This window comes from Nyctibius grandis, chromosome 17 (genome assembly GCF_013368605.1).
Source record: "Nyctibius grandis isolate bNycGra1 chromosome 17, bNycGra1.pri, whole genome shotgun sequence".
NCBI lineage: Eukaryota > Metazoa > Chordata > Aves > Nyctibiiformes > Nyctibiidae > Nyctibius > Nyctibius grandis.
The window spans coordinates 7,129,709-7,157,245 of NC_090674.1; the positions used below are offsets into that span (position 1 = coordinate 7,129,709).

A 27,537-nucleotide genomic window follows, 5' to 3' on the forward strand; every position below is an offset into this window, starting at 1 on the left:
GATAAAGGTAAGGGGAGATGTTATTTTAACCACCTTTTTGAGGGAAATTAGTTTCACTGTAGAGAAAAGCAGAGTTTGCAGAGCTTTCTTGGACAGTTGTTTTCTGTTATTCAAACTTAAATGCTTAAAACAACTATATAGCAGTTTCTTAAGGCAATGTTTGCTGTACTATACCTTCGACTTCTGTTACCACCAAACCTTAAATAATACATGCATCTCTAATGGCTGCTTCTTCCTGCATGAAGAGTGCAAAGGAGTGCACCAGGTATGTTCATGTCCCTTTTCTGCTCCCTTAAGTAGCTAGCTGTCACCATAAAGAAAGGCTTTCTGTTTTTAACCATGGACCTTCTGCTACCCACGTTAGAAGAGAGAAAAGAGACTCCAGTACTATTGTGAGTCAGCTGTATTGTTTTAATTTTTTTAAATATGTGATTTACTTCAAATTAGATATAGTTTCTTTATACTCATCAAACAAGAAAAGCACACAGAATCAGTTTGGGTTGAACTTGTCGCTGGTGGAGTTATACCAGGGAGGAATTCAGTCCTCTCTGTGAACTGCCTCGAGCTGTTAAAACTATGCTGCAGTTTTCTGCAGTTTGAACTTGGAGGTCACACCTTCTGTACTGTTGGCTTCTTAAGAAATCCTATTAATTCAAGACCAATTCTCAAAAGCCCAGTTTTTATTTTTTAAAACTTTATATTCTCATTGAATTATTTAGTAAAGCCCAGAGAGAGAAACCCTTACCTGCCATATGTTTTAATTGAATCAAATGGCTAGTTGCTTGTCTCTATATATTTTGTATTTTATGCCTGTTAGGCATGTGGTTTTACAATAGTTATGCAACAAGTAAAGAAATATGACTTCTGTGTGTTCAGAAAAGCTGCTCTGTGTGCACTGGATACTATTCTAACACCTTCACATCTTTGGGAAGGCAGATCAGTAGCCCTGACTCCCTGTATTTTCAACTAATAGAGTACTTAGTCACGCGTTTGTTAATATCTTGCCATATCTTTTGAAGGACACACTCATTAAAGTTTGCTTTTCTGTTGTAACATGGGCTGAAAAAATCATATCTAGATTAAAACTTTACCAAAGTGGAAAAATGCTTGGATCTAACTTGATGTTTAGGTGTTGGAACCAAACCTGGTATCCATTAACTCTGGTTTTGACTCCTCTGTGTCTTTATTATTAGCCTACCAAAAATAAGCTAAAGCAGTGCTATTCATTCAGAAAGTGAGAAAAGGTAATGCAGCCAGGTGTGGCTGTACCTGTGTAGGCACTAATCACTGCAGCAAATACTGTTCCAGTACCTGAAGAAGGATGAGAATGTGAAAATTAAAGCAAATTGACTTGGAAGAGTCTCATTATAGAGCAGAACTGTAGTTTAAAAAAAGAGGATGTCCATAGAACATCACATAGAAAAATCTTCTATTGTAAATAGAAATGGCCATTGTTTTTTTCTGTATTTTATGACCATTTTGGTAATGATATTCTTTATTAATAAAAATAATATCAAGTCCAAGAATACTTCTAGTTTGTTACAGATTTAATGATAGTGAGAACTATGCAAATAATTCAGGTAAATAAATGAAGAGTCTCAGTCTGCATCAGAAGAATAGGAAAACATTAGCCAGTATTCTCCTTTGAGATTTCTTAAGAATGAAGCAGAGATGATGAGATGTATTTAGGCATTGTCAATATTTATTTAAATAGCAAAAAAATTGAAGCATACTTTAAAACTTGGCATAAGGGTTTATTTACCTGTGCCATATTGCTGGCATAGAGTGTACAGATTTGGAAGCATGCAAGCTTTAATTTAACAAGATGCTAAATAGAGAGGATGGTGAGAAGCTATTTCCTATGTGCAAGCATTTTTCTTGTTCCAAGGAAAGAAGGTGATTTTCTTAAATCTTCGTAAGCTGTAAATCCCCAAGTTTTGGATTGAGTACGGTACAGTTTGATTGAAACCTTTTCATTTAACATACTTTTATTGATTGCATTTTCTAACAGAAGTGTTTCGGGACTGAAAACCAGAATATTTTTGTTTTGACAATGTCATGATGGGACAGCCCAAGTATTCCTCATCTAATTATTGTTCTGTGAAACCTGATGTACAGTTGTGGATTCATTTGTACTTTAAAGAGACAAAGTCCTCGAGGAAGGTATGATGGAGCAGGAATTTTGTCACTCAGAGTCCTTTTGACTTCTTTCTTCTAGGTTCAGCTTCCAACTTCTGAAAAGGTATGAGAGGTGCTCTCACTTGGGGATCTCCCTGGAGAATCATCCATGTAACAGTTATTCAGGTTCCTTGTTTGCAGCTAGAAGACGCAGAGACTGAGGTTTCAGGATGTTCACCAGCTCAGTGTTTCTGCCAGGCGGTGTCGTTCTAAGCTAGCTGGTGGAAGCACCTTGTGAACAAATGGGCTAACGTAGGAGAGCAGAGGTTCCATTTACAGTATACCCTTACAGGGCTGTCTCTTAGCTGAGAGAGAAGCTGAGGACACCGTTGAATGAAGACAGACACTGGCTTATTCCTAAAGACGATGCAGCTCCATTTTTTCCATGTTTCATGAAACTGGTATATGTTTGAAGAAATAAGGAGTCTGTCACATATTTTAAAATGTACGTGGCACAAAAGGAAGGTCTAGAAGAGTTCTGAATCTTTTACAGGCAGAATATATTAAAATTCACCCCAAATATGGAAGCCAAGTTTGTGAGTTAAAGTCAATTTGTGGTGATGCATTTCAGTAGCAGCTGTCTTCTGAATGTCTTTCAATCTGTCTTGTTTTCCTGTACCAGTTTTGCCTTGGATTCTTGAATCCTTAGAGGTGTTTTTGTAGAAGGCATTCAGTAATATTGATGCATTGCTTCCCTCCCAACCTGTCTTAATCTCCCTTCCAGTGTTTATGACCCATGTCACTGAACAGATGGTAAAGTGCTGAAAGATCTTTAAATGTAAAGAGTTTAAGATCTTACTTCAATTAAGTGTGTAGGGACGTTTTCTTATACAAGTTAGAGGCTGGAAACAAGGTGACCTTAGAGCAACATTTGTAGTCTTAAAATCTTTATTTTATGCTGACATTTTTCTACAATCAACAAAATTTCATTATTACAGCTTTGCAATAAAAAAAGTTCAGATAGCTTTTAAATCCTTTTTACTAAAGATAGTTTGGAAATTTAATTTCCTTTGCCAAAACCAGCATCAGAATCCTTAGTAGAGTACGTTAGTAGGCTATTGTTATTGTATTTTAATCATTGAAGGCAAAAACTATAGAAATCTCTCAAAGATGGTGCATGTTTTAAGTGGAAAAGGGTTAATAATATTTTTACAGTTTCATTGATAAAACATGACACAAAAATCTTAATATATTTATTAAAGAAACAGTCTTCCTTAATGCAAAACCTACTCGAAGGCTCAAACACAAAGCCTATTGTCACTTAATTAAAATAATTGCATCATTTTTTTCAGATGAGCTCAAGAGAACTAAACATCGTGGAAGGAGGCAGACTAATTGTTGTCATTACGTTAGTGCTGTTGCTAATGGGTCCCAGTTCCACAAATATTCCTTCATGTGAATAAAGTAATTTAAGGGATTTCAGGATCAGTTCATTTTAATACTGTGACTTTCTAACCAGTTTTGGAAAGCCCTGGAAATATGAATATTTGTGGTTGCTTAGCTGAAGGAGCTGTCTCAGGGCTTACCCGTTGTGAATTCCAATACTAAAAGGATGCACCAGGACACGCCATGGTACAGCCATTGCTGTTTCTCCCAGTGGAATTAGTGGCCTTGTAAATTGATGCGTACTGAAGACAGATGTATTTCAGTCAAACTGAATAACTCGAGTATATTCTGAGCCAGTGCAAAAATATTAAGCTTTGGAGCATGGTGGGTGAGAGACAGCAGCTAGTAAAATAATCTGGCTTCAACTCGCCATGGGCAGGATGTGTGGCTTTAATCTTGCGTGTGGATTACTGCGCTTAGCGTCGCTGTCCAGATGGTCTGGCAGTCTGTAGTAGGCTATAGCTCTGGCTGTGCCCATGTCAAAGGTCAGCAGAGTGGAGTTATGTTAGAATTTTCTTTTTATTCTACAGCCATTAGGAGCAAGACTTCCCTGGAGGGGAAGTGGGAAATAGTGATACCTGTATTAAAGTTAATATGTGTATACTAATTGCTGCCCGTGTGTTTCTAAGTTTTTTTTAGAATCAGCCTCTTGTGATGAGGTTAGTTTGTTAACTGGGTCTGTAGTGTGCTCATGCAAGGATAAATGGAGTGCATAGCTGTGAAGTTACAAGTCTAATCCTTGTGGATTTACAGGTCAATTACAGTATCAGGTGTGTAATACTTAATGTCTCTGGCAGTCAATGTATTGATCTTTGAAAACTGATTTATTAGGTACACCTGAATCCATCCATCCTTCGCTTTTAGCGAAGCCACAGCCCAGCCTGCAGACTCAAACACTGTTGGTTTTCAAATGTTCTTGTGGCATGAAGAGCCTTTGTTACATTCAAAGAATAATAAGTTTCTAAAGTGCCGTGGAAAGAAGTCTTTAATCTGCATGTTGTGTCAGGTGAGCAAGATTTTTCTGAGGATGTCAAGTGAGGCAAGAATAGAAACCCATTTCAATAGGCTTATATCCTAAGTACTCAGCTCAGTATGCTTAAGAGTTGGGAGAGGGATTATGTCACGTTTAACCCTTTGCTATTTCCTGTTGCCTTCCCACACTGTTACCTCGCATCCAGCATTATCAGTAAATAGAGGGACTTTTTGAAAGATTCCATTTTTCTCTGTTTATGTGATTGATAGTGCCAGCTAAAAGGATTTAAATTAACCTTCTCTGAGCTGTCTTTGGATTACAAATCTAACTTTAAATTGAATATTGAAATAGTTCTTTTCTGGTTACTCTTAAAAGATGCCTTAGGAGAGTGGAAGGCTATTGCTGATGTGTTTGAATAAATAGCAGAACGTGACAAGAGTGTTCGTAGCATTATTGCCACCGTTGACCCTTAGCACAGACCCAGTTTGTTTTTTCTTTGGAATTAGTCTGTGGTTAAACTCTGAGTCCAGCCTAATCTAAGAACTCTGCGCATAGGTGGTGAAATAAACAACTTCTAATTAAGAGTGAATCATCTCTAGAATTAACTACTCTAAAGCTTTTTCAAACTGTGAAAGGAAGAGTAGGAAGCACTTAATGAATGTGTTTTTAAACGAGCAATTTGTGTTTAGCTCATCAAGCTAGAAGCATATAAGGCTTCTTGTACACATCACAGATGGCAAGAGCAATTGTATATTGTACTTAAAACTTAATGTAGATTAAGAGGTTGTGATAACATAAATGACAGATTTCTGTATTTAGAGTTTAATGGATGCATTTCAAATGGAATGAGGTAGTGACTTAGTGCTTTTTTGAAAATTAATCCTTACCTGCTTTTATCTCTGTCAGTTTTCAAGCACACTCACTGTTCCTGGATTCTGTGTGCAGCATTTGTTCTGTACAGCGTAGCTGCCTGGCTTGTATCCTAAGCAAGCATCATCTTCTATGGGGTTGTGTCAGTTTGCAAAGACATTCCTAAATGGGTTGTGACATGGAAAGATGCTGCAGGCAAAAAGGAAGAAGAAGAGGAAGAAGAAGAAAGCACTTTTTAAAACCTCCTTTTTTTTTTTCCTGCAGCTGTAACGTGTCACCTAAATCCCTTGACTGGATAGGGCAGAACCGCAGCTTTAGGATTAGTGCGTGTGATGGATTTAGGATTTCAAGCAAACATGTGTTGCTGTGTTTGCATCGTATCTAGTTTTTACTGCCTAGAGAGAAATGTTCTTTCTTTTATCAGACATGTCCATTAAAATACTGAGGAGAACCTTCCGAGAAAAGATGAAGACTGGTGCAATGATGTTTTGAAGAGCTGTACAAGAAGAAAATGTGATTCTTCATTTTTTTTTTCAGACCTGGAAAGAGAATGAAGAGCTTAAGCACCTGGACAGACTCCCAGTGAAAGGCAAGGGTGGCTCAGGAGGGCAGAGAGGGGAATATATTGTACTATTAACTGCATTTATTTACTGCAATGGATGTTGTTGGTTGGTTTTGAAGAGCAAGCAGAGCCCTCAGCAAGAGTGGGACTTGCAAATCTGTTAGTAATCAAATATATAAAAGGGGTACCTCTATGTAGGAATTGCTGTCCGGAGGAGGAAGTGGCATGGAGAAGCTGACAACTGTGAATTAATGTCTTGGTGGATGCTTAGCAACTGGTAAAATAGCAAAGGGAAAAGACTATCATCGGGAGGCCTTTCTGTCCAGAAATGGATTAATCTACATCCCATCTTGCCTCGTGGCCTGTCCATGTCCATTGTGTGTCTTCTTTAAAAAGTTGAACTGAAACCCGCCCAATCCTCAAAAATAGACATGTAGGTACGTCGCATAGAATAAAAAGGATTTTGTTGGGCTTTTAATAGTCTAAATCTGGACCGGGGAGGAGGCCTAAATTTACTGTGAAACTGCTCTGTAACAACCTGAAAAATACCGCTGGATTTTGGAGATCACCGATTGCTTTTTGTGATAATATTTTTATGCCATTACGTTGAGAGTGTGTACTACAGAATCTTGATATCTCCTAAGGCCGCCAGTGCTTGTACTCAATTCTGAAGCTGCCCTTTGTCTGAGATATGGATGCCTCAAAAACTCCCTTGCTTCAAAATAAGTTCTCAGTGGCCCGTCTGGCTGAAGAGTTTTTCTGGCTTGGTGGCAGCATCGTAGCTTCTCCGAGATGGAAAATCGGCCACGTTGGTAAGATGCAGGCTGAATACCTGCCACTTCATTGAGCAAGATGGTATAATCTTGAAAGCTTTCATGTTTAAATCTTATTTAGTGACAACTTTGTCTAGCAGTAGTGTGGGGAGCGGAAAAGAAGGGAGAACTTCAGACACAGCCCTAGTCCTGTGTTATTTCGCATGTTGCTAGTGCAATTCCTTTGGTCTTCAAGAACCTCTCAGTTATAATTTCATTACTGATTTCTTTACGTTCTTCTGGAAAAGCAAATGCCAAGTTGTACATTTTGACACCTGCAGACCTTTTGAAATTTTCGATTGCATAGATAGAATCTATCTCCCTCTCCAAACGCACAGTAAGATAGGTTTGCTGTCTGCCAGGAATTGTACACCTCTTAATTCTTTGATTTTCATGCAATATTTGTAGTTGTCAGTCTTTGAAATGAACATTTAGAAGTATCTCTGTTGTCTTCTTTCATAGTAGGTCACTGGACTCTTGAGAGGTTGTTTTCTGAATACTGATATACAGTGGCAAGACCTTAACCTTCACTGGCTACCTGAGCAGGGTCCGTTTGCTTCATAGCAGCCTTTCTTTTAAATAGGCAATAAAACCAGCAAGCCTAGTTGATGAGCCAGTTATAGCTGCAAAACCATTTCTGGTGAGACTTTTAGAAACATGTAGCAATTATAATCTCTTCAATGGACTTGCAGTGCTGAATGTATGAGAAGTGTGGGAGTCCTCTGTCTGCATGTGGGAAAGCTGTTTTGGTTTGGCAATGTTGTAAGGGAACAGCTTGCCCGTATAGTGCACGTGTGCTGGAGGGGTTTCTCTAGGCTCTCAAAGGTGTTGCAGCTTCTGGAGGCCCTGAAGAGAAATAAGCCTCTGAAATCTGTTCCCCTCTCCTTATAGCATTTAGAAGAGCAGTTGTTTTGAAGCAGACAATCAGGATGCATCTTGTCAGACTCTGTTAATAGGGCAGAAGTCAGCAGAGTTGTGTGGTGCCGGCCTTAACGAGACTGGCGAGGGCCAGAGCTGCACGACAGAACCTGGAGCCGGATTGAACTTTGGACGTGAACCTTTTGACAAAGCTGGTCCATGTGTAAAAATACTCAATGACTCAATCCCTCTAGCTTCTTTTCATGCTCACATGCTAAAATACTCCCACTCCTTCACACATTTACATCAAACCCAGAAACTCCTAAACAACAATAATGCTATTGAACCATAAATAATTAATTCACGGATATTAGAACACCTTTCTAACAATAAGCTTGAAATTGGGCTTTTTTTTTTTCCTTGTATCAGGAGAAATTGTAGGAATTTGATTTGTGTAGTTTTGTTATTTATTGTTACTTTAAAACATTTTATAGTAACTATAAATGTTACTATGAACTATGAAAGAATCACTTTAAGTCTTTTCGCTGTGTCAGTCTAGTGCTACTTTGTAAGAACACACGAATGGAACTAAGTGTTCTACATTTCTGTTTCCTGCTCTGCCGTAGGAGCAATCTGACATTGCTTTTTGCTGCAGGACAGAGATCCATCTTCTCTCCCTGACTGTATTTTGTCCAGGTGCAAATTGAGGCAACTCCTTAGATCAAAAGAGAGCTGAACCTCCACTAAATTCTGCAAAAAGGTACTATTGAAGTGCAAAATATTATTTAACTGAGAAGAAAACTTCAGCCTTAATTGAAGATAAATAGGAGCCATTTCTTCCAAAAAATGATTCTTTGGAAGACTGAGGGATTTTTATTGTAGGGAATGAAAATGGGTGTTCTTGCTTCTGGACAGAAGTAAACGTTTGGGCTATAAAGGTTTTCCGTGGTTTGCAGAAGTCCAAGTGTTGTTCTGTCACTCTGAAAACATTGTATTTTTACAAAAGGAGCTTCAAAATAATGATGCTGGTAAATTCAGCATAGCTTTGCCTCAGACTTTCTCTTGTGAAAGATCAAACAGTTCCTTTAAAGTCTGGTTTCCTTCTTGCAGACATATTGCGATACGTTGGTGTTAACAAGTGAGTCAGGAATATTGTCTGAATTTCCTTGTGCTTATTCCAGAAACTGATACTTGACAGTTTGATTTAGAGCGTGATCAGAAGGTGAATATTATTAGTTCAGCTAAATCCCCCCCAAAAAGTGTGCTGCTAGTAGTTCTATTTTACTCTGCTTATTAGTGTGTTTTCAATGTGCTTTGTGTTTCATCAGTCGTGGGTGTTGACAAACGGTGGGCAAATGTTTATGAATTAGGACTGAATGCTAAAAAATAATTCTGTAGATCCACTAGGCATTTTAGGTCCTAATCTTGTAACTGCTTTAATAGGGAGAGTTGTTTTTCTGAGTTTGCTTATTAGGATTGTTCACATGCTGGGAGCAGCTTATCTGGATAAGTATTTGTAGAACTGAGCTTCTGAACTTAAGGTGCTTATGAGAAAAATCACAGGTCTTCCACAGCACCAGGTTATGGGCTACAAATCCAACTTCATTAGCATTCGATGTGTTTTAGAACTCAGTCATAACTGTATTTAACTGATATTTCAGATCCACTTCAATGCAAAGGTGAGGTTTTACTCATATGTTATACAACAGAAAAAAAAATACTGATAGTTTTTTATTCATACTTATCCTTGTAGTATCTGAGTGCCTTACAAAAAACATTGATCAGTGCAAATGATATCTGCTTAGTGGTGTTCTTTCGTCGTCTTCCCAAGAAGAAAATTTTGGAATCTTTTTGAGCACAGCAAAATACTATTTATATTAGAGAAGGCAAATCATAATAATGCTTCCTTCTGCTCGTTAGGATTTTTGTTTGGCTATACATTTCCCTGACTGGCATAGGATAAAATTACTGGGTTTGCCCCTAACTGTAGGCCTCTTTATAAGAATGTAGCCTTGAAGCTGGCTTCATCTTTGCAGTCACACACTGGATTCTAATCACCTTCTTGCTGTTAAACCATTTCTCTGCCTTTAAAATTAACTCTTGACTTGTTTGTACATAAAACTCTGAATTATTTTTAGGGTTCCTAGAATACTTTTGATGACCAAGTTGGGTAATTAATTTTTTTTTTCATTGGATTCTGAATAGACAGAATGTGAACTAAACTGCTTCATACGAAGCCATGGTACTTCTGAACGGTGATAGTGCCGACAGGAACTCCAGAATTTACAGAGAGGAATGTGGAAAAAACTTGTTGAAGTTGTGCCACAAGGTTACTCTATGTTTAAGAGGCAAAAACGTGAGGCGTAGTGAAAATAACTTTCCTGACATGGATGGAACTGTGCTGGTTTTTGCTGGCCAAGGATCCGAACTTCCAGGTGAAATTTCCTACTGTGTCCAGTGCAAGTTTTGCATATTGTAGGAGATGGTCTTGAGAAGGGTATGTACCCTGCACGAATTCCAACATCTGTGTGTTTCATACCTATTAATATGGGAATGAAAACTTTCACATTTACAGGTAAGTCCACAGTTGCCAAGAATCTTTCTGACCGTTTGATCATATAACCTGACCTCTTCTATTAGACAGTACAGGAAATCTCATCCTTTGACCTGAACTGTTGATTTGGCAGCTGCTTGGTATGTTTTCTTCCTGTAAGGGCAGTTCTAAAGGGAGCAAAGTCTGACTTACTGATATCGCTTCATTTCTCTATTCAGTGGAAAGATGTATGAGTTCCATGCAAGCTGGTACCCAAATGATCAAACTCCGTGGCAGCTCCAAAGGGTTGGTCCGCTTCTATTACCTGGATGAGCACAAGTCATGTATTCGCTGGAGACCCTCTCGAAAGAATGAGAAAGCCAAAAGTGAGTGTCAGCCACAGAACCTTGCTTCTGATTCCTCCTAGGATCTTGCCCTCTTATAAACAAACGAGCATGAAGGATTTGTCTCATTCACAGCTGGTCAAGAAGAATGTCGTACTTGAAGGGCAGTAAATGATTTTATGATTAATAGTTTAGAAAGATTAAGTTGCTGCTGTTAGCTGTGCAGGTTGCAGTGGTGTGGTGTGTTGTAAATGAGTTGCAGGCAAAACCTGTGTGAATTGGGGACATTACAATGTGAGGTTTGGGCCCTTTCTCTACAGGATAAATGCATCCTGCCTGGCCTAGGACATGCACACAGTCATTAATGAAATACATGCTTTTGTCATTCTAGTTTCTATTGACTCTATTCAGGAGGTTTGTGAGGGGAAGCAATCAGAGATCTTTCAGCGTTATGCCGATGGCAGTTTTGATCCCAACTGCTGCTTCAGCATCTACTATGGAGACCATATGGAATCTCTTGACCTGGTATCTTCCAGTGGAGAGGAAGCACGCACCTGGATCACGGGGCTCAAATATCTGATGGCAGGGATCAGTGATGAAGACAGCCTCTCAAAACGCCAAAGGACCAGAGACCAATATCCTTCTTGTACTGTCTGAGTGGAAAGGTGTCCCTGCCTGTGGCAGGGGGGCTGGAACTAGATGATCTTTAAGGTCCCTTCCAACCAAAACCATTCTATGATTCTATGGTTTCCCAGTGGTGGAGAGCTATCAACAGCACGGGGATTCCTTCAAGTATTTGTTTCGCTAAAAGTAAGCGCTAGGCTCAAAGCTTCAAAGCAGTTCCCATTATATTCCCTGTTTCCAGAGACAGAGGAGTGCTTGAAGAGGATTGTGCTGGGCAAGATTTGGCGATAAATGACTGGAGTGGGCTGAAAAATATACAGGTATATTCTTTCATCTGTTACTCCCTGTGTAAAGCTGTCCATTTCATTTATTATACAGGATGAAGTGTGCTGCAACATTGCAGTTCGCTCAGAAGTTAGTTCTTCTGTGCTGTAGGATGGGTAAACAGCATGTGTTGCATGTTGAGCACAGCAAGTCTAGAAACTGTTACTGAAATAACATGAGTAGAGTTATATATTGCCTTGAACTTTCTTTCATCTCCAGAGACATATACAGTATTTTCTAACAAGAAAAAATTCATATATACATAATATTCAGTAATATCCCTTAATATTCCGTGCTGTTCCTTAACTCCTGTTCAATGTGGTTGAAGCAGACATTTGATGAGGCAGATAAAAATGGTGATGGCAGTCTGAGTATTAGTGAAGTGCTCCAGCTAATGCACAAACTGAATGTGAACCTACCCCGCCAAAAAGTCAAGCAGATGTTTAAGGTGAGAAATGAAAATGTATTTTTTTCTAAAAGAACAAGGATTTTGCTGCTGGAGATTTAACATGAAACCGAGTAGGAGAGGTTGTAAATACTTCAGCAGCTGGTTTGTTTCCACTCTACTGAGAGAGACTACACAGTCCATTTGGTAAATTGGAAAGAGGTCCAGAAACACGTCATAGGTAAATCGTTATTCATAGAAAAAGGCATTACAGCAGGTACCTTCTGGTGTTACATAACATAGAGACACAGAGTACAAAGACTGTTTTTTTGCTGTACTTGTTGACCTGAAACTCAGTCACATTTCCTCCTCTGATTATGTTCTCTCTAATAAATATGATCTAGTAAAGTATCCAATATCCTCCAATAACTGGTACTAATAAACTATCCAGTATGCAAACTTCCCTATCTGTCGTGGTTTTTACACTGCTGAGAACTACTTCTTTGACATTGCATTCTACTGCATTAAATAATAGTTTGTGCAAGACAGGTGTCTTCTGCCAAGTGAAAGTTCCTTAAATTCCAAAAGTACTGGCTATTGGGATGAATGGTCGTAATCCCATCTCTGCAAGAGTATGTGCTACTCTTTTAGGTCCTGGTTGTGTCCATACACAAAGTTGTTACCTTTAGGGTGCAGGCTGTACCTTGTGAGAGTATTGGAGGAGTTATTTTTTTAATTTTGTGGCCTGAAATGTGCTTAAACATGTCTACAGTGAAGATGAGCAAATACGCTGACAACTCCTTTATTGAGAACAAAGTAGGCAGTGCTGGATAAGCTTTTCTTCATAGACCATCGAAGTGTTGTCTGTCCTGTTGGGGAAACATTGCAGCTTTCCTTTTTCGTACTTCCCCCTGGCAGAATTTCTCATTCATTTTTTCATGCTTCTAGGAACAGGCTTTTAGGAAACACAGTAATTCCATAATCTCTCCTCCAAATAGTTATATCTTTGGGTGGATCCCATTGTGATCAGACTCTCACAAGATTTCTTTGAAGAAATTCTATCTCCACTGTGTGCAAACAGTAAGTAGTTGCTAATATAACTGAGGGTGGTTTGGATCACAGGCTGGGGCACCTGACCCCAAAAAGTAAAGGACCGAGAAACATACATGTTGTAGGGGATAGATATACCAGAGAACATAGTGTCATTTACTGATGATTTTTTCTTTACTTGCAAAATTAGTATTCTTGCAGATCTTATTAGTTTATGGCCATGGATTTAACAGATATCCTCCCAAATCCTGGTTATAAAATTAATTTCAAGATTACTTGAGTTCTAATGATCTTCTCAAGAAAATATGAATGGGTAATTCTGCCAGACACATGCGTGTTCTGTTCTATATTGCAGGGTACACTGTCTTACTTCATTGCCATAGATGTAAGATATCCTTCAGGCAGGGTTCCCTGCGGAACAATAAAGACCTTAAAAGTTGTTTCTTGGCTCATGCACTAGTGCATGCGTTTAAGAGGTTCAAAGGGGAAAGCTGTGCAAAGCATTTGTATGACAAGCATCAGCCTGATAAGTCAATCCGTGCTAGCAGGCCATACAGTGAGTAGCCATGTCAGGCAGTATCAACCTGCATTTAATTTCAGTGTTGCTTTATTCTCATGCAGGAGTTTGTTTATTTAAAGTTTGTTCAGGCTATTGCTGGGCAATTGGGAATCTCATTGCCTTATTGCTGTGTAATGCAGGAGGCGGACACGGATGATAACCAGGGCACGCTGGGCTTTGATGAGTTCTGCGCCTTCTATAAAATGATGTCAACACGACGTGACTTGTACTTGCTAATGCTCACCTACAGCAACCACAAGGACTACCTAGATACAGACGACCTGAGACGCTTTCTGGAGACCGAACAGAAGGTAGGCCCAAGCCAGGAAAAGACCTCGTAGTTACCCCTGCTTTGAGCAGGATTTTGGGTGGTTGACTTCCTGAGGTCCCTGAATGATCCTTTCTCTAGATCTTTCATCTAGAGACATGTGGAAGATTCTGAGGTGAGGAAAAATAATTGGACAGCAAGATGCAGTCAATGCAGGAACAAATGCATTGACTTTTCTTTGCCTTTTTACTCTCATGATCTCTTTTGAAGCCCCATGCCTGTAAGTCATAAATCTCCATCAGTTTAAAATGTTGTCTAAGAAATGAATGAATAAAAAAGTCACCTCTCTGGCAGTTATCTTTTTAGATAGGTGGGGTATGTTTCCATTTCATTGGTCAATTGATCCTCCAGATGGTGAGAGGAAAATGAACAGGACACAAATCAGCTCAGCTAATGACTGACATGGACAGCTCATGCCTGTGGGGCTTCTCTCCCTTACCTGGTGCTGTCCTTTCCTCATACGTTATGTACGGAGAAAAAAAGTGTTCGTTCTATGCATTTGAAGCTGTACCAGAAAAACCTTCTCTCGTCCCAGAGCTTTATCTTTTGAATCCAGCATATAATATATGAGCAAATAAAGGGTTAAGTTTTTATTTTCTTCCTCTTCTTTTATTTTCGTTTATTAGGTTTTAAATTACCCCCAGAAAAGGCATTGATCTGGTAGCAGATACGCTGGTGGTTTCATTTCCCCCTAAGCAAAGATTCCATGTTGCTGAAACAGTCATCAACTTGGTCACTGTATTGGCAGTCCCCTCTGGGGACAAGGGCTGTATTTTCACGTGTCATGTACAGCATTGAATGGAAAGAATTTGCTGGACCACTCAGGACAGCAATATTGAATAATAGCAGGGATAATAATTAGAGGATAAATCAACAGTAAATAGCAGGAATATTAAATAATAGTGCTAAAATTAAATTATGAAAACATTACGAGGTAAAAAAGCTAGCGCTTATCATAAATGGCCCTTTTTTTATAAATGATACCATTTACAAAGATATATTTCCCTTTCTCCTCTTTCCTTTTTCAGTTGAGAATGCAAAGCAGCCTTGAAGCTAACAGATTTCCTCAAGGAGCTTTCTGGGAGCATTCTGTCCCGATTCTCTGTTACCGTGCTAGTAACTGATTTTTCTGTCTGCTGCATGAAGATGAGCCATTTTCTTGTTTTATTTTAAAGTAAAACCCCTTTGATAATGCAAACGAATCCTTTAATCCTACAAGAGCAGAAATCGCATTGGTTTGTGACAAAGCTTGTTCTGTTTGGGTGCTCTGTGTGCCTAGTAACACTCTAACCAGCTGTGACCTACACAGCACAACTCTGTCTATTGGCTGTGATCAGGCAGCTGCCAATAGGACAGAAACTTTTCACAAAGCAATCCAGTTCTTATCTGACCTGACACCGATTGACAGGAGGGAGAATCTCACTGGGTAACTGGAAATTCTTAGTACCACTATGGATAATCTGGCCCGTTGTTAAACTGTATACAGAGAAAAGAGCTAAGAGGAGCTGTGAGGACCAGTTAACACTTCATTTTTGCTACTTTTACAGATGATGAATGTGACTAAAGAACACTGCCTGGAAATCATCAGCAAGTTTGAACCATGCCTGGAGAACAAGAAGGAGGGAGCTCTGGGGATTGACGGTAAGCTGGTGTAGCTTTTGTAGGAAAGAGGCAACTGTTTAAATGCTTATGAGAATATTGCATTTGTTTGCATAATATATAGTCATAGACTTTTGTCATATTGTGGACTTCAGTCTCATAAAGTGACAGTAATGCAATACTGCAGATCTCTCCCATCCACATGCATGTTTGTGCATGCAGTGTCATATCAAAATTGGAGACTGTTGCTTGTACAAGCCAATGTGTGTTGACATTCTGGTATTTTCAGGAGAAATAGAGGAGGGGAGAGTATCTCCCTTGCTTCAGACTGTGTTGGGCTACTGGAAGCTCTCTAGGCAGTACAATACCATATATCTTTCAACTCATTTCACCGAGGAGCAATGCTAGGATATGACCGCAGATTTCTGGAGGCTTTTATATGCTCTGTGGCTTAATGTCCCAACAGAGTCTTTTGACAAAAAATATAAGCCTAAAATGTCAGGTTGGGTTAAATAGACATATTTTTTCAGGAAGGGCAGAGCAGGGAAATGTACAAAGCGAGTAGAAATTTCTTGAAAGCAATAATCGCAATTGGTTGTTGTGACAGTTGGGATGTAGTGGTGTTATTTATTCATTTATCACTTACATGTTCATGAATGCATTGGTGAATGTAGAGATGTATTTTTAGGCTGGTTTTAGGAAGGCTACAGCAACAAAAAGGACAAAACTGTATTATTTATAGTATTGTTTGTTTACAGGTTTCACCAATTACATGCGGAGTCCATCAGGGGACATATTCAACCCAGAACACTACCAAGTGAATCAGGACATGACTTATCCTTTGAGTCACTATTTCATTACCTCTTCACACAATACCTACCTCATGGGAGATCAACTGATGTCCCAGTCTAGGGTGGACATGTATGCATGGGTGCTACAATCTGGCTGTCGTTGCGTAGAAGGTAAAGATCAAAAAGGAATCATCAGCAGGCTCCGTAGTTTTGTTTCTCCTCTGTAAAGGAACACTCATGACTTCTGCAGAAGATATGGTAATTGGGTAGAGGAAAAAGCCTAGTAAAATGGTGTCTTACCTTCAAAAAGAACAGCAAAATAATGTTGCTATATAATGGATTAATAATCCCCTTTATAATAATCCCCTTATTAATAATCCCCTTGTTGCTATATAATGGATTAATAATCTCCCTTTGCTGGGAGAAAGGATGTTCAGCACAGTGAGGAGGGAGATACAGATGAAGGGTGGGAATGAACCTATACCCTGCTTTGTTGGGTACACGTCTGGCTGGGTTGCTGAAGGGAATTGGAGGGTCTCATAGTCTTCCACAGATGGTGGCCCCAGATGTTACTTGTCTGATGGGTGTCATTGTTCTTATTCTACAGTTGACTGCTGGGATGGGCCAGACGGTGAACCAATTGTCCACCATGGATACACTTTGACTTCCAAAATTCTCTTCAAAGATGTGATTGAAACTATCAACAAATATGCCTTTATCAAGAATGAGTATGTATACAGTCTGCCAGCTTTTGGGTCTCAGGGCTATGGACTGGCGTGTTCCCAGGCATCCTTGGAAAGGCAGTCAGTGAAAATTTAACCTGTTTCTGCATATGGCAGACAGAATTCTGAGTTGTTTTCTGTGGGGAGGAAGCCTTCAGAAAGAAATAACAAGGCAAAACTGACTCAGTAGGGGCATTCTGTACAAAATTGTGGGGCTCTTGTTATCCCATTCATAGAAGACAAGAGGATCAACATGTTTTGACAGTGACTTTTTAGTGACTAGCTGACAGTTTAACCACATATCTGTGGATGTGTACTCCAGTGATGCCAAGGTTACACTTGGTTGCTCCAGGGATAGGAAGCAAGTCAGGCAGCAAAGGGATACAAAGAGACAGTAGCCCAGTTGTGGAGAAAGCAGACTGTTCAAGAGAAATAGGTTATTTTCCCTACCTGTACATTGCTCAGGAAATCAGAGAATTATACAATGGGAAGTTTCATATACCTTGGCAGTATTGTCCTCCTCCTGAGAGTCAAAATGTGTGTGTCAACCTCTCTATTTTTTTTAATAAATTAATTATCTCTAAAAATTTTCCAGTAGCTTCTGCAAAGTAGTCCAGCTGCCTTCATTAATAGAGCTAAACTTGCACTGAAATTTCAGCCCCGATAAACTTATTGTTTAATGCCTGACATGTTTGGAGTTTGCCTGAAGACATGGTAAATAAATCAAAGGAAAGCTGCCAAGCAGAGAATATACGGCAATGTTTCTGAAATTGTTGCAGTTCTTAAGAGCTTTACAGAAAGTTTAACTGAAACCACATTGCAGCGTATTATTTGTGATGTTTTTTTTTTTCTTGATAGGTATTGATGTTCAGGTACTGAACAAAATCAGGTACTGATGTTTTGGTACTGAACAAAACATATTTTAGACTTGCAGGTGTTTTCTTTCCCAGGACAGGATGGAGGCAGAGCTGTTGGTAGGCTGCAAATTCAGCTAAGGAACTAGCTTCAGACAAAGCTAGGAATTTGACTATAGTCCTCAACTGGGAAAGTTTTGTCCTGCAGGCATTGCCTGGCTGAAAGCCTCATTTTTCCTGATGAGGAGCTAATGAGGGCCAGATGTCAGGATAGACATCATTTTATTCATAATTAGTTTTTAATTAATAAATCCCTCGTAATTCAGCTGTACAAAACTGCAGTGTATACTGCCTTTTGTGCCATCCTAAAAATGCATCATCTCTAAGCAGAAATCCATCTTCAGTCTGCTTTTATATGGCACCAACCACACTGGAATCGATGTTTCACAAATCTTATCTTGATGCCTTTCAAACAACCAGGCGTTGTTATTTCTTGGCCTCAGCCTGGAGAATCAACAATAAATGACAACAATAAAACTAAATCTAGAAATAATTCTTACTGTCTTTGTAGAAGAGGCTTTATCTGCAGGCTTGTTTGTATGACACTGCTCTGTTGCTAGCTGGAAAAGTTTTCATGGAAGAACTAACACAACAAGTTTATCACTTGGTTGTTGGAAATGGGAAGATAAAGACAAAGCCCCTTTGGGGATCTTTTCAGTTCTTGGAACCTTTATTTACTTTTACCTGTGAGAGTACAAAAGGGCTGAAGCACAAGTTGAAGGCACTGGCTATTTAGGTTTTCCTTATGAATGGCTTGCTAGAATCTCTTTGGTAGGAAGTGGAGGTCAGGACTGGGTAGTGTAGGAAGGTGAAAAGTGTCCTTTGGAAAAAATCCGTCAAATCAGATTGCAGAAGTTTATCATGTGGCTGTCAAAAATGGACCATTCAGTTGGGAGTGAGTAGTGGGGGATAAGTCCTGTGCCCACACTGATTTATCTAACCACTGTGGATTTCATTGGTGGTGATGCCTGTTACAGGAATGGCTCAGACAGTAATAGCCCTTATCCTCTTAATGCTATAAAAGCTAAATTTGCAGTTGATGATACTTGCTTATGTCTCTGCCAGGTACCCTGTTATCTTGTCAATTGAGAACCATTGCAGTGTCATTCAGCAGAAGAAGATGGCTCAGTATCTTATAGAAATTCTGGGAGACAAACTGGATCTGTCTTCTGTGCACAATGGTGATTCTACCAAGCTCCCTTCACCAGCAAGTCTTAAAGGGAAGATACTGGTTAAGGTAAAAACCTGCTTCATTTGTTCCATCCCTCTTTTTGTTTGTGATGATTATGCTTTCTGTCTGGTTATCACTTATACCCTAACTTAAATCATGTTACAAAAAGCAGTCTTTAAGAACCTGGTACTTAAGGTTCTGAACAAATGGCTTCTCAATCAAGAAGAACCTGGTTACATGCTTTGAGTAATTTTTTTTTTTTTTTTTTTCAAACTGTGTGATAGCAAGAGCTGTGTGCTAACCTGCCTGTGTAATCATATTATCTTCTAGGGAAAGAAACTTCCAGCCACCATCAGTGATGATGCAGAGGAAGGTGAAGTTTCTGATGAGGACAGTGCTGATGAGATAGATGATGACTGTAAACTCATGAATGGAGATGTAAGTTAAGTGACCGTTTGAATGTAAATGTATGTTACCTTTTCCCATCCCAGTGAGAAAAAACCTTGTAGGAGTTCTCTGGAATGTGGATGTGGGTCTAATCTTTGGGATTCATCACAAGCCTTTTAGGTTCTAAACCTTCATGGGGACAGACTGGACGAGAGTGCATATTAGGCAGCACCAGTTCTCATGATTATGTTTCAAGTTTGGAATTTTTTGTCTATTAATAGTTTAAATAGTAATATCTCACGATTCTTTATTGCATCATATTGTTCTTCCCCTCAAATGCAAAAAAGAAAAGAAAAAAATTCTACTTATGTCAAATTGTGGTCGTTGTTACAGAAGCATACCTTTGGTTTGCTGAATGCTGGGTTTAGCTGACTTTTACTGTAAGGAGGTGTTAAAAAGGGAGAATATTTAATCTCTGCTTGCTTCAGTCTGAAAGTCCTTTATTTCTTCATCCTTTTTAAAAATTAATTTTTTTTGTCACTTTAATCTTCTGGCAAGTGACATTGCATCTTACAGAAACAATATAAAATACACAGCAAAACCATTTAATGACATAACTAGATTGCCTTGGAGAGAGATTGCATTTTCAGTCCCCTCTCCCTCAGGCTCTTTCCTCATTTTGTGTTATGGATTTGATCCTTTTCATCCAAAACTAAAAGAGAAACTTCTTTATGAATAAGTCTACCAAAGGGGAAAAATAATTTGTTTGTTTTATTAAATTATTATGTTTTAGCATATCACTTTTCAGTATTTTAAAGCTGAGACCTGTGATGTTTTAATGCTTCGTGTTTTTTGACACTTTCTTGTTACATGATGCATCTTTTCAAAGTGGAAGGTATTGTACAGCCAGTGGTGATACAGTTCAGTCCAGCAGGCTTTCACCTATGTAAGATCACAGTTTACTCTGCTGTGAGGTTTACTGATGCTTCAAATCTGAGATTTGCTACATCTGGTTTGCTTTCCAAGCCAAATTTTGAAGAGCTCAGAAAATCATAGCTTGTTTCATGATAAATTTAACTGGGAATTCTTAAGGCCTGCTGAGAAAACACAATCTGTCACCTCTTAAAAGACCTGGGGTTGTGAGTTTATGCCTCATGGGTGATAAAGAAAACTCTGGATTTCTATTTTTGTTTCCCCCACTTCCTCACATGGGCTGTGATGTACACAGAAGGAGGGAACAGGAGTTCTCTTATATTTTGCCCTTGAACTGCTGAAATCAAGATTCTAAAGCTTCTCCCATTCCATCCAGTAGAATCTTGCACCTATTGTAGCTGCAGAGTCAACCCTGACCTAGCATACGAATGCTGTCCATCAACCCCAATGTGCGAGAGAAATACCATATACTCAGAGTTTCCTCACGTATCCATTACTATTAAATTTCCATGAAGAATGGCTTATTGGGCAGCACAATGGAATAAATCAGATTTGTTACTAAATACGTACTGCAAAACATAGCCTGTGTTAATCCAGTTCAGTATGGGGAGTCATCTCAGTAGTAACTATTTCTGTGTTAGCACACCCTTGGCTTGTAACAGACATTACATCGGAATAGCTCTGCTAACAGTCAGTCTTGGTTTAATTAGAACTGTTTTAATTAGTTTTACTCTCTCATCACTTCAGACAATCTGTTTACACTTTAGACCTAACGTCTACTTCAGGGCCTCGTATGCTTCCATACCTTACAGTAAGTCTGAAATCCAGCTGCAGGTAACTGCTTCACACTATGCAAATGAAGAACCTCTTTTTTTTTTCTTGCACATAACATTTTAGTTTGCACTAATCCTGGCTGGAATTACTACGACTTTCTTCATCACTGTCTAGTTTAATGATTCTGTTTTGTTTGTAGGCATCTACTAATAGGAAAAGAGTGGAGAATATAGCAAAGAAAAAGCTTGACTCACTGATAAAAGAATCCAAAATCCGTGACTGTGAAGATCCAAACAATTTTACGGTTACCACTCTGCCATCTTCAGGAAAGGCTGGTCTAAAATCAGATAGTAAGAAGGTGAACATGTTTTATTGTACTTCACTTACCCCTGGACCTGATTGTTGTTTTATCTCTGTAGCTACACAGTACTATTATTTCATAACAATAATGCTTGTTCTTTCAAGGGTGGATGTCTAAAGTTGGGCTTTTAAATCTGTTTTGAGACTCCCCAGTAAAGACAGCCCAGTTTACCTGAGTGTCTGCAGCTATTGTAGTACTGATGAAACTAAAGAATGCTCAGCACTTCCCTTAAAACATTGTGTGAGTCACACAATGGATTTTGCGGAGTCTGTTTGCCGTTAGGTCCCTGTCTCCTCTCTAGGTCAACTAGGATAATGGAACTCAAGAATAACCAGATAGCCAAACCTTCACCTGGGATGTGGGAGATGCAGGTTCATGTCCCCAGTCAGACTTAGGTGGAACTGGGATTTTGAAGCTATGTTTTCCATTCTTGCATGACTGCCCTGACTACCACATATTTGGCTATTTCAATATAGAAGAAAACATGTTCCCTTCTTTAATATTTTCTGTAATATTTTGTCGTGACATCTTATTAAAAACTCATGGTGCTTATATAAAAGCTATATTATAAAGAAGAATATTTTTCGCATTTATGTCCATTTAGTAGAAGCTTCTTTTTAATTTGTTGACAATGAGATTTTAATTTTAGCTGTCTTTATGATTCGCATTTGATTCAGAGGGATTGTCTGTTGTTGCAGATGAATAATGAAATATGGCAGTCCTTCAAAATATAAACTGAAATGCTAAACACCTCTTTCTCCAAAGTCCAATTACTTTCTCCAGTGACTGGAGAAAATGATCATTTTCATTTGTTGTGTTTTATTAGCTTACTGAATAAATTATATATTATTGACTGCAGGTTAATAGCTGAATTCATTCAGTTAATGATGTTACCAGGTGAACATCCCTGTCAGATAGGCAAAGCTTTTTTTCTCGCTCACACAGCAATTGGAGCATGAAATGTACACATGAAATGACTTTTCAACAGAAAGAATTTTATTTTCCATTATAAAAAGTGCTTGTGAAAGTTGAGCTTTTCTCCCCTCAGTTCTCTATGTTCTATGCATTTACACTGGTATTTTAATTCTATACTAACGCTTATTTATAAAAATGTACTCAGCCCACAGACTGCACTTCATGAACTTGAGGCAATATCATTTTAGAATTTGTAATAAGCCACAAAAAGCTTAGGAAGATTGTTGCATTCAAATGAAAAATCACTGGAGATCTGCCAATAATAAGCAAGTGTACTGACTAGGGATTAAAACTAGGTGAGAACTAAAAATCAGCTCCCCAAAACTTCCTATGGCATGAGTTTTGTGTGTACTTTTAAGACTAATGATTTACATCGTGTATCAGACAGTTGTTCTTGTAAGATCCACTACAAGGCCAAGACTTCAGGAATCCTTTTGCATAGGTGTTAACCAGAATAGTCTGTGCTTGGTTAGTCTAGGAAACAATGAAACTGTAACGTCATATTAAAAACCAGCGGCACCAGTGATGTAAATTATGAGAATTTTATTTCTTTCTTACCATGGAGTATCCTAGTAGAACTGTGTAATTGGCAGAAATAAGTCCTGTTAAACTATGAGTTTCAAATATTAAGCTACAAACCAGTCTGGTGTCAGTGAATGTATTTGATATGGGGCATTCAGACTTTGCCTGGGTGATAATAAAATTGGAGTTAGGTATTGGTGTGATTTCTGTCTGCTCTGAAAGTTCCCGTGGACAAAACCGATGGCAATTATTGCTGGGATACAAGGTCTTGTACTCAGCTTGTGTTTAAAATAAAAAACAATGTGCATTGGTGTGGTCCAGTTCTGTTGACAATTTAGGGAGCATTGCTTCCCAAACTATTTCTGACGATGTTCACATATGCCGTCTGTAGCACTTTGTTTGGTCTGCTACATGATTCTTTCTGTTTGGTTGCTTTAGAATAAACTTGAGGATGATGTGGAATCTGGGGAAGACTGCAGTACCAACAAAAGGCACAGCCGATCGTTGATGGGCAGTTTTTCAAAACGCAAGGTGAGCCCCTCAGATGAGGTCTACACTAAATATTGTATTCTTGGATAGGTTTTTTCTTTGCACACAGTGGTGGAGAGGAATAATTGCATTGTCTGGCAGAGGCTTGCTCTCACTGTTCGCTGAATAGATAGGCTGGATAACTGGTTATAATTGTACGTAACAGTTTCAGTTTACATCAAGGTCTAAAAGTATCCAAGATCTACTCTGAAAAACATAAAAAATCATTTGCACCTTTTATCTGAGGATTTATGATTCCTTTATAAAAAGACTCTGACCTGGGGCTGTCTTCCCTGTGTGCATGCATATTATTCTGCAATACTGAATATTACAAAAGCTGTCATTTCCCATTTTCTGTACCGTACTCATTGGCATACCAAAGCAGAATTGTATACAGCTGCTCAAACGTTGATCAGACAGTTATAAAATTATGGTTTTATTTCCTTGTGGCACAGAAAAAAGGAAGCAAACTGAAAAAGGCAACAAGTGTGGAAGAGGGTGAAGATGATTCGGATTCTCAAGGAAATTTAGCCAGGAGCTCTGTACATTACAGCAGGTTTGTTAATAAGTGACTTGGCAATTTTGTTTCTAAAAAAGATACCCACATAAATGTACCCATTAAATAGATATTTTTCATGTCTAGAAGCCAATTTGTTGAAGGCGGCAGGCATGAGACAGGAATCTGGTATAAGGGCAGATCCATTATCTGCCACAAGATCATCAGAATGATCTCTTGGTTCCATTCAGCCTAATTAGCAAAGTACAGTGGACCTTATATGTGTTTTGAGCTCTTACCATCTTATCCAGCTGACATATGGGTCATTTATTTTTAAGTATGAAAGAAAACATTTACCCCTTAATTAATGGGAAGGTAATTTGTTTTATCTTTCTAGGATGAACCGACAGAAGAAAACAATGAAGCTATCCAGGGCACTCTCTGACCTGGTGAAATACACAAAGTCTGTTGGCATCCATGATGTTGAAACTGAAAGTAGGTTCAACTCGATGTCTGCTGAAAATAATTGTTATACAAAGAAATTGAAAGGTTTATGTTCTCAAATATCTTCTTATGAAAAGCTGGTTTTCTGTTTTTCTCCCCCACCCTGAAAAGATTTTAACAGAAGAGCTGCACACAATACTATTTTGACGTAGCTGATCACTTGCTGTTCAGGATCCACAAAGTGAGTCTAGAGTTGTGTGACAGCTTCCACAAGGAGAAAAAGTTATTACACATGTAGTCTTTGCTAGCTTGTGTAAAAGCTGCTACACAACACTTACATCCTGGAAATAACAGAGGACTTAGTTATGCTCTTGGGCAGAATGGTCTGAAGAGTATTTCAAGCTTAAAGTTTAGATTTTTAAGTTTAATCTGTTGAAATATCAGCATTAAATTTCTATAATATTTCAGTCCTCTTTCTAAGTTTTCTGCATCTTATTTTGACAGCAATCAAGTTTTAGTTAAAAGTGTCAGAAAGAGAATTGCTTGCCAGAAATCATACTTCCCTTGAGCAAATTCAAAGAATCTTAGAGAATTTTTTTTTAACTTCTTAATGAAGATTCAGGTCATTCGTTATATTCAGCTTCATTTTCCCAACCATAACTCTTCCAATAAGCACAATGATTTTGCTGTAATATAAGAAAAGCCTAGTTCCCTCTGAGTGGGATGTATTCAAAGGATGCTCAATAGTTATAAGTAACTAGTGCTATGTAGTTTTGAATGCTGTATCTAGATAATAAATAAATAAAGAGATAACCTCTAATCTCCTCCTCTCCTCTTCGTAGTCTCTTCCAGCTGGCAGGTTTCATCTTTCAGTGAAACAAAAGCCCACCAGATACTGCAGCAAAAGCCAGCACAGTATCTGCGTTTCAACCAGCATCAGTTGTCCCGTATCTACCCATCTTCTTATCGTGTGGACTCTAGCAACTACAATCCCCAGCCATTCTGGAATGCTGGCTGCCAACTTGGTGAGCAGAAAGAAAACTTGTTTATTTTTGTTTTATTTTGGGAGGGGTGTTTTAATAGGAGCTCCAGAGTCACCACTTAAAATAATGAGTTCTCTGCTCATCCAACTGTACTGACAATTGAGTCCTCCTTGTTGTTATCTGTGTTGTTACCTAGATAGATAACCTCAAACGTGTCTTACTTGCAAGCAGTTGTCTGATAAATGGAAATAAATGAACTTCTCAAATGCAAGAGGACTTCAGAGTTCAGACTGTTTTGAAGAGCTTCTCTCCCTGAAGCTGTGATGTATGTTATATAAGAGAATTCTTTTTCATAAAACATTTTTTTGCATCCAAGAAGTCAAATGTGAAAATGTATTTAGGTGTCCTTCCTTTAACCTGGTTCTACAAGGAAGAATGTTCTTAATGTACTCAGTAAGTAGTATCACCTCCTCTTTTTTTTTTTTAAATAGTTGCACTAAACTACCAGTCAGAGGGGAGAATGCTGCAACTGAACCGGGCCAAATTTGGTGCCAATGGGAACTGTGGCTATGTCCTCAAACCAAACTGCATGTGTCAAGGTAAGAAAAACGAGCAAAATAAGTGGATCACTTGGTGATATAACAAGGATCCATGGGTGTGGATCCTTATTATACTTTGTTTAAAAATGCATTGCTGATGCTAGAAGCAAATAAGCCAGCAGGTATCTATAACTACAGTCATCCCCAAAATTGAACTTCTTTTACATTATGTGACTTATTCTTACAGGTGTCTTTAATCCAAATTCTGAAGACCCACTGCCTGGTCAACTGAAGAAACAGCTGGTTCTAAGAATTATCAGTGGTCAACAACTCCCAAAACCACGTGATTCCATGCTGGGAGACAGAGGAGAGGTATGGGACAAATAAGTGATTGTTCTTGTGTGTTCGAGAAGGTTTATTTCTATATTGGCAGGGCTAAGGATGAGGATTTAACTTCCTGCAGTTATCTGTCAGGAGACATAGAACATGAATAAATTAGGTCATTAGCATCCTAGATTTTTAGGTGGTTTTCTTCACTTCTAAGTATCACAGCAATGGTTTGATGTTTTTCCTGATATTTAGCCAGGGATCTCTCATCAGCATAATGATCCATTACAGAAAGGCTCAGAACCAATAATTATTAAGAAAATAATGTACAATGCCCACATTGTAAAAGCCGTGTGCTTGAATTTCACCTTTGTCACTCTCTTTTCAATATTTGTTACTTTTTGTTTTCCAGATCATAGATCCCTTTGTTGAAGTAGAAGTTATAGGCTTACCTGTTGATTGCTTCAAAGAACAAACTAGAGTAGTTGATGATAATGGTAAGATTGTGCGGGGTTTAGGCTTTTTATGGCTGAAGCATTCTCTTTGTGGCAAGTTTTGTTCATAAAGATAGGAGTAGATGAAATTTGGTGCCTATCATGACAAAGCACTGAAAAATTGATTTAAGCGTTCTTGATGTTAATCAGATTTGGGTCTTGAATTGTTCGACTGAGCTGGTATAAAGTTGTGAAGGTCTTGGTGAAAACAAGTCATTTGTCTGACTTCTCATTGTGTATGAGAGAAGGTATTTTGAGCTTGCTATGGTCAAAAGAAAGTCAGGTTTTCCAAACACCTGCTGAAAGCAGGACCAACTTTAAGTAAGATCCAGCTTTGTTTCTTGCAAATTCTTGTGCTGTTGTGTCAGCAAATTGGATTTTCCAAGAACAATGATCTATTAGGAAAACTTGAATGACATTGCAGTTTAGGCATTCCTTATGTAGGCAGTCGTCTGTCGTCTTGCATCTTGTGAACGAAATATCTAAAAGCTGATTCCTTCATTCCGAGGTTTTAACCCAATGTGGGAGGAAACGTTGGTGTTCACAGTCCACATGCCAGAGATTGCGCTGATTCGGTTCCTTGTGTGGGATCACGATCCAATTGGGCGTGATTTTATTGGACAGAGAACAATAGCTTTCAGCAGTATGATGCCAGGTAAGACAGACATGGTGAAATCCCAGATCGGTTGGCTGGGATTTTTCTCTGTGATAACTGAAGCTGCAAATGCTGGATTAATGTGTGTGCATGGGTCAGCTGCAGAAATTTCTAGTTAGAACAAGAGACTGGGAAT

The 27,537-nt window shown here is 38.7% G+C and overlaps 1 protein-coding gene across 1 annotated transcript in view; it reads left to right on the forward strand.

Annotated features, from left to right (window-relative positions):
- PLCH2 (phospholipase C eta 2) overlaps positions 1–27,537 on the forward strand; it is a 62,071-nt gene that overhangs the window by 22,799 nt on the left and 11,735 nt on the right. The window contains 18 exon segments of the mRNA XM_068414725.1: positions 10,412–10,558; positions 10,908–11,151; positions 11,783–11,912; positions 13,599–13,769; positions 15,334–15,427; positions 16,144–16,347; positions 16,784–16,904; positions 18,878–19,049; positions 19,314–19,421; positions 21,277–21,435; positions 23,374–23,466; positions 23,919–24,019; positions 24,357–24,454; positions 25,246–25,428; positions 25,878–25,985; positions 26,173–26,297; positions 26,665–26,749; positions 27,255–27,401. Of these exon segments, the coding sequence (XP_068270826.1) occupies positions 10,412–10,558; positions 10,908–11,151; positions 11,783–11,912; positions 13,599–13,769; positions 15,334–15,427; positions 16,144–16,347; positions 16,784–16,904; positions 18,878–19,049; positions 19,314–19,421; positions 21,277–21,435; positions 23,374–23,466; positions 23,919–24,019; positions 24,357–24,454; positions 25,246–25,428; positions 25,878–25,985; positions 26,173–26,297; positions 26,665–26,749; positions 27,255–27,401 (2,490 nt within the window).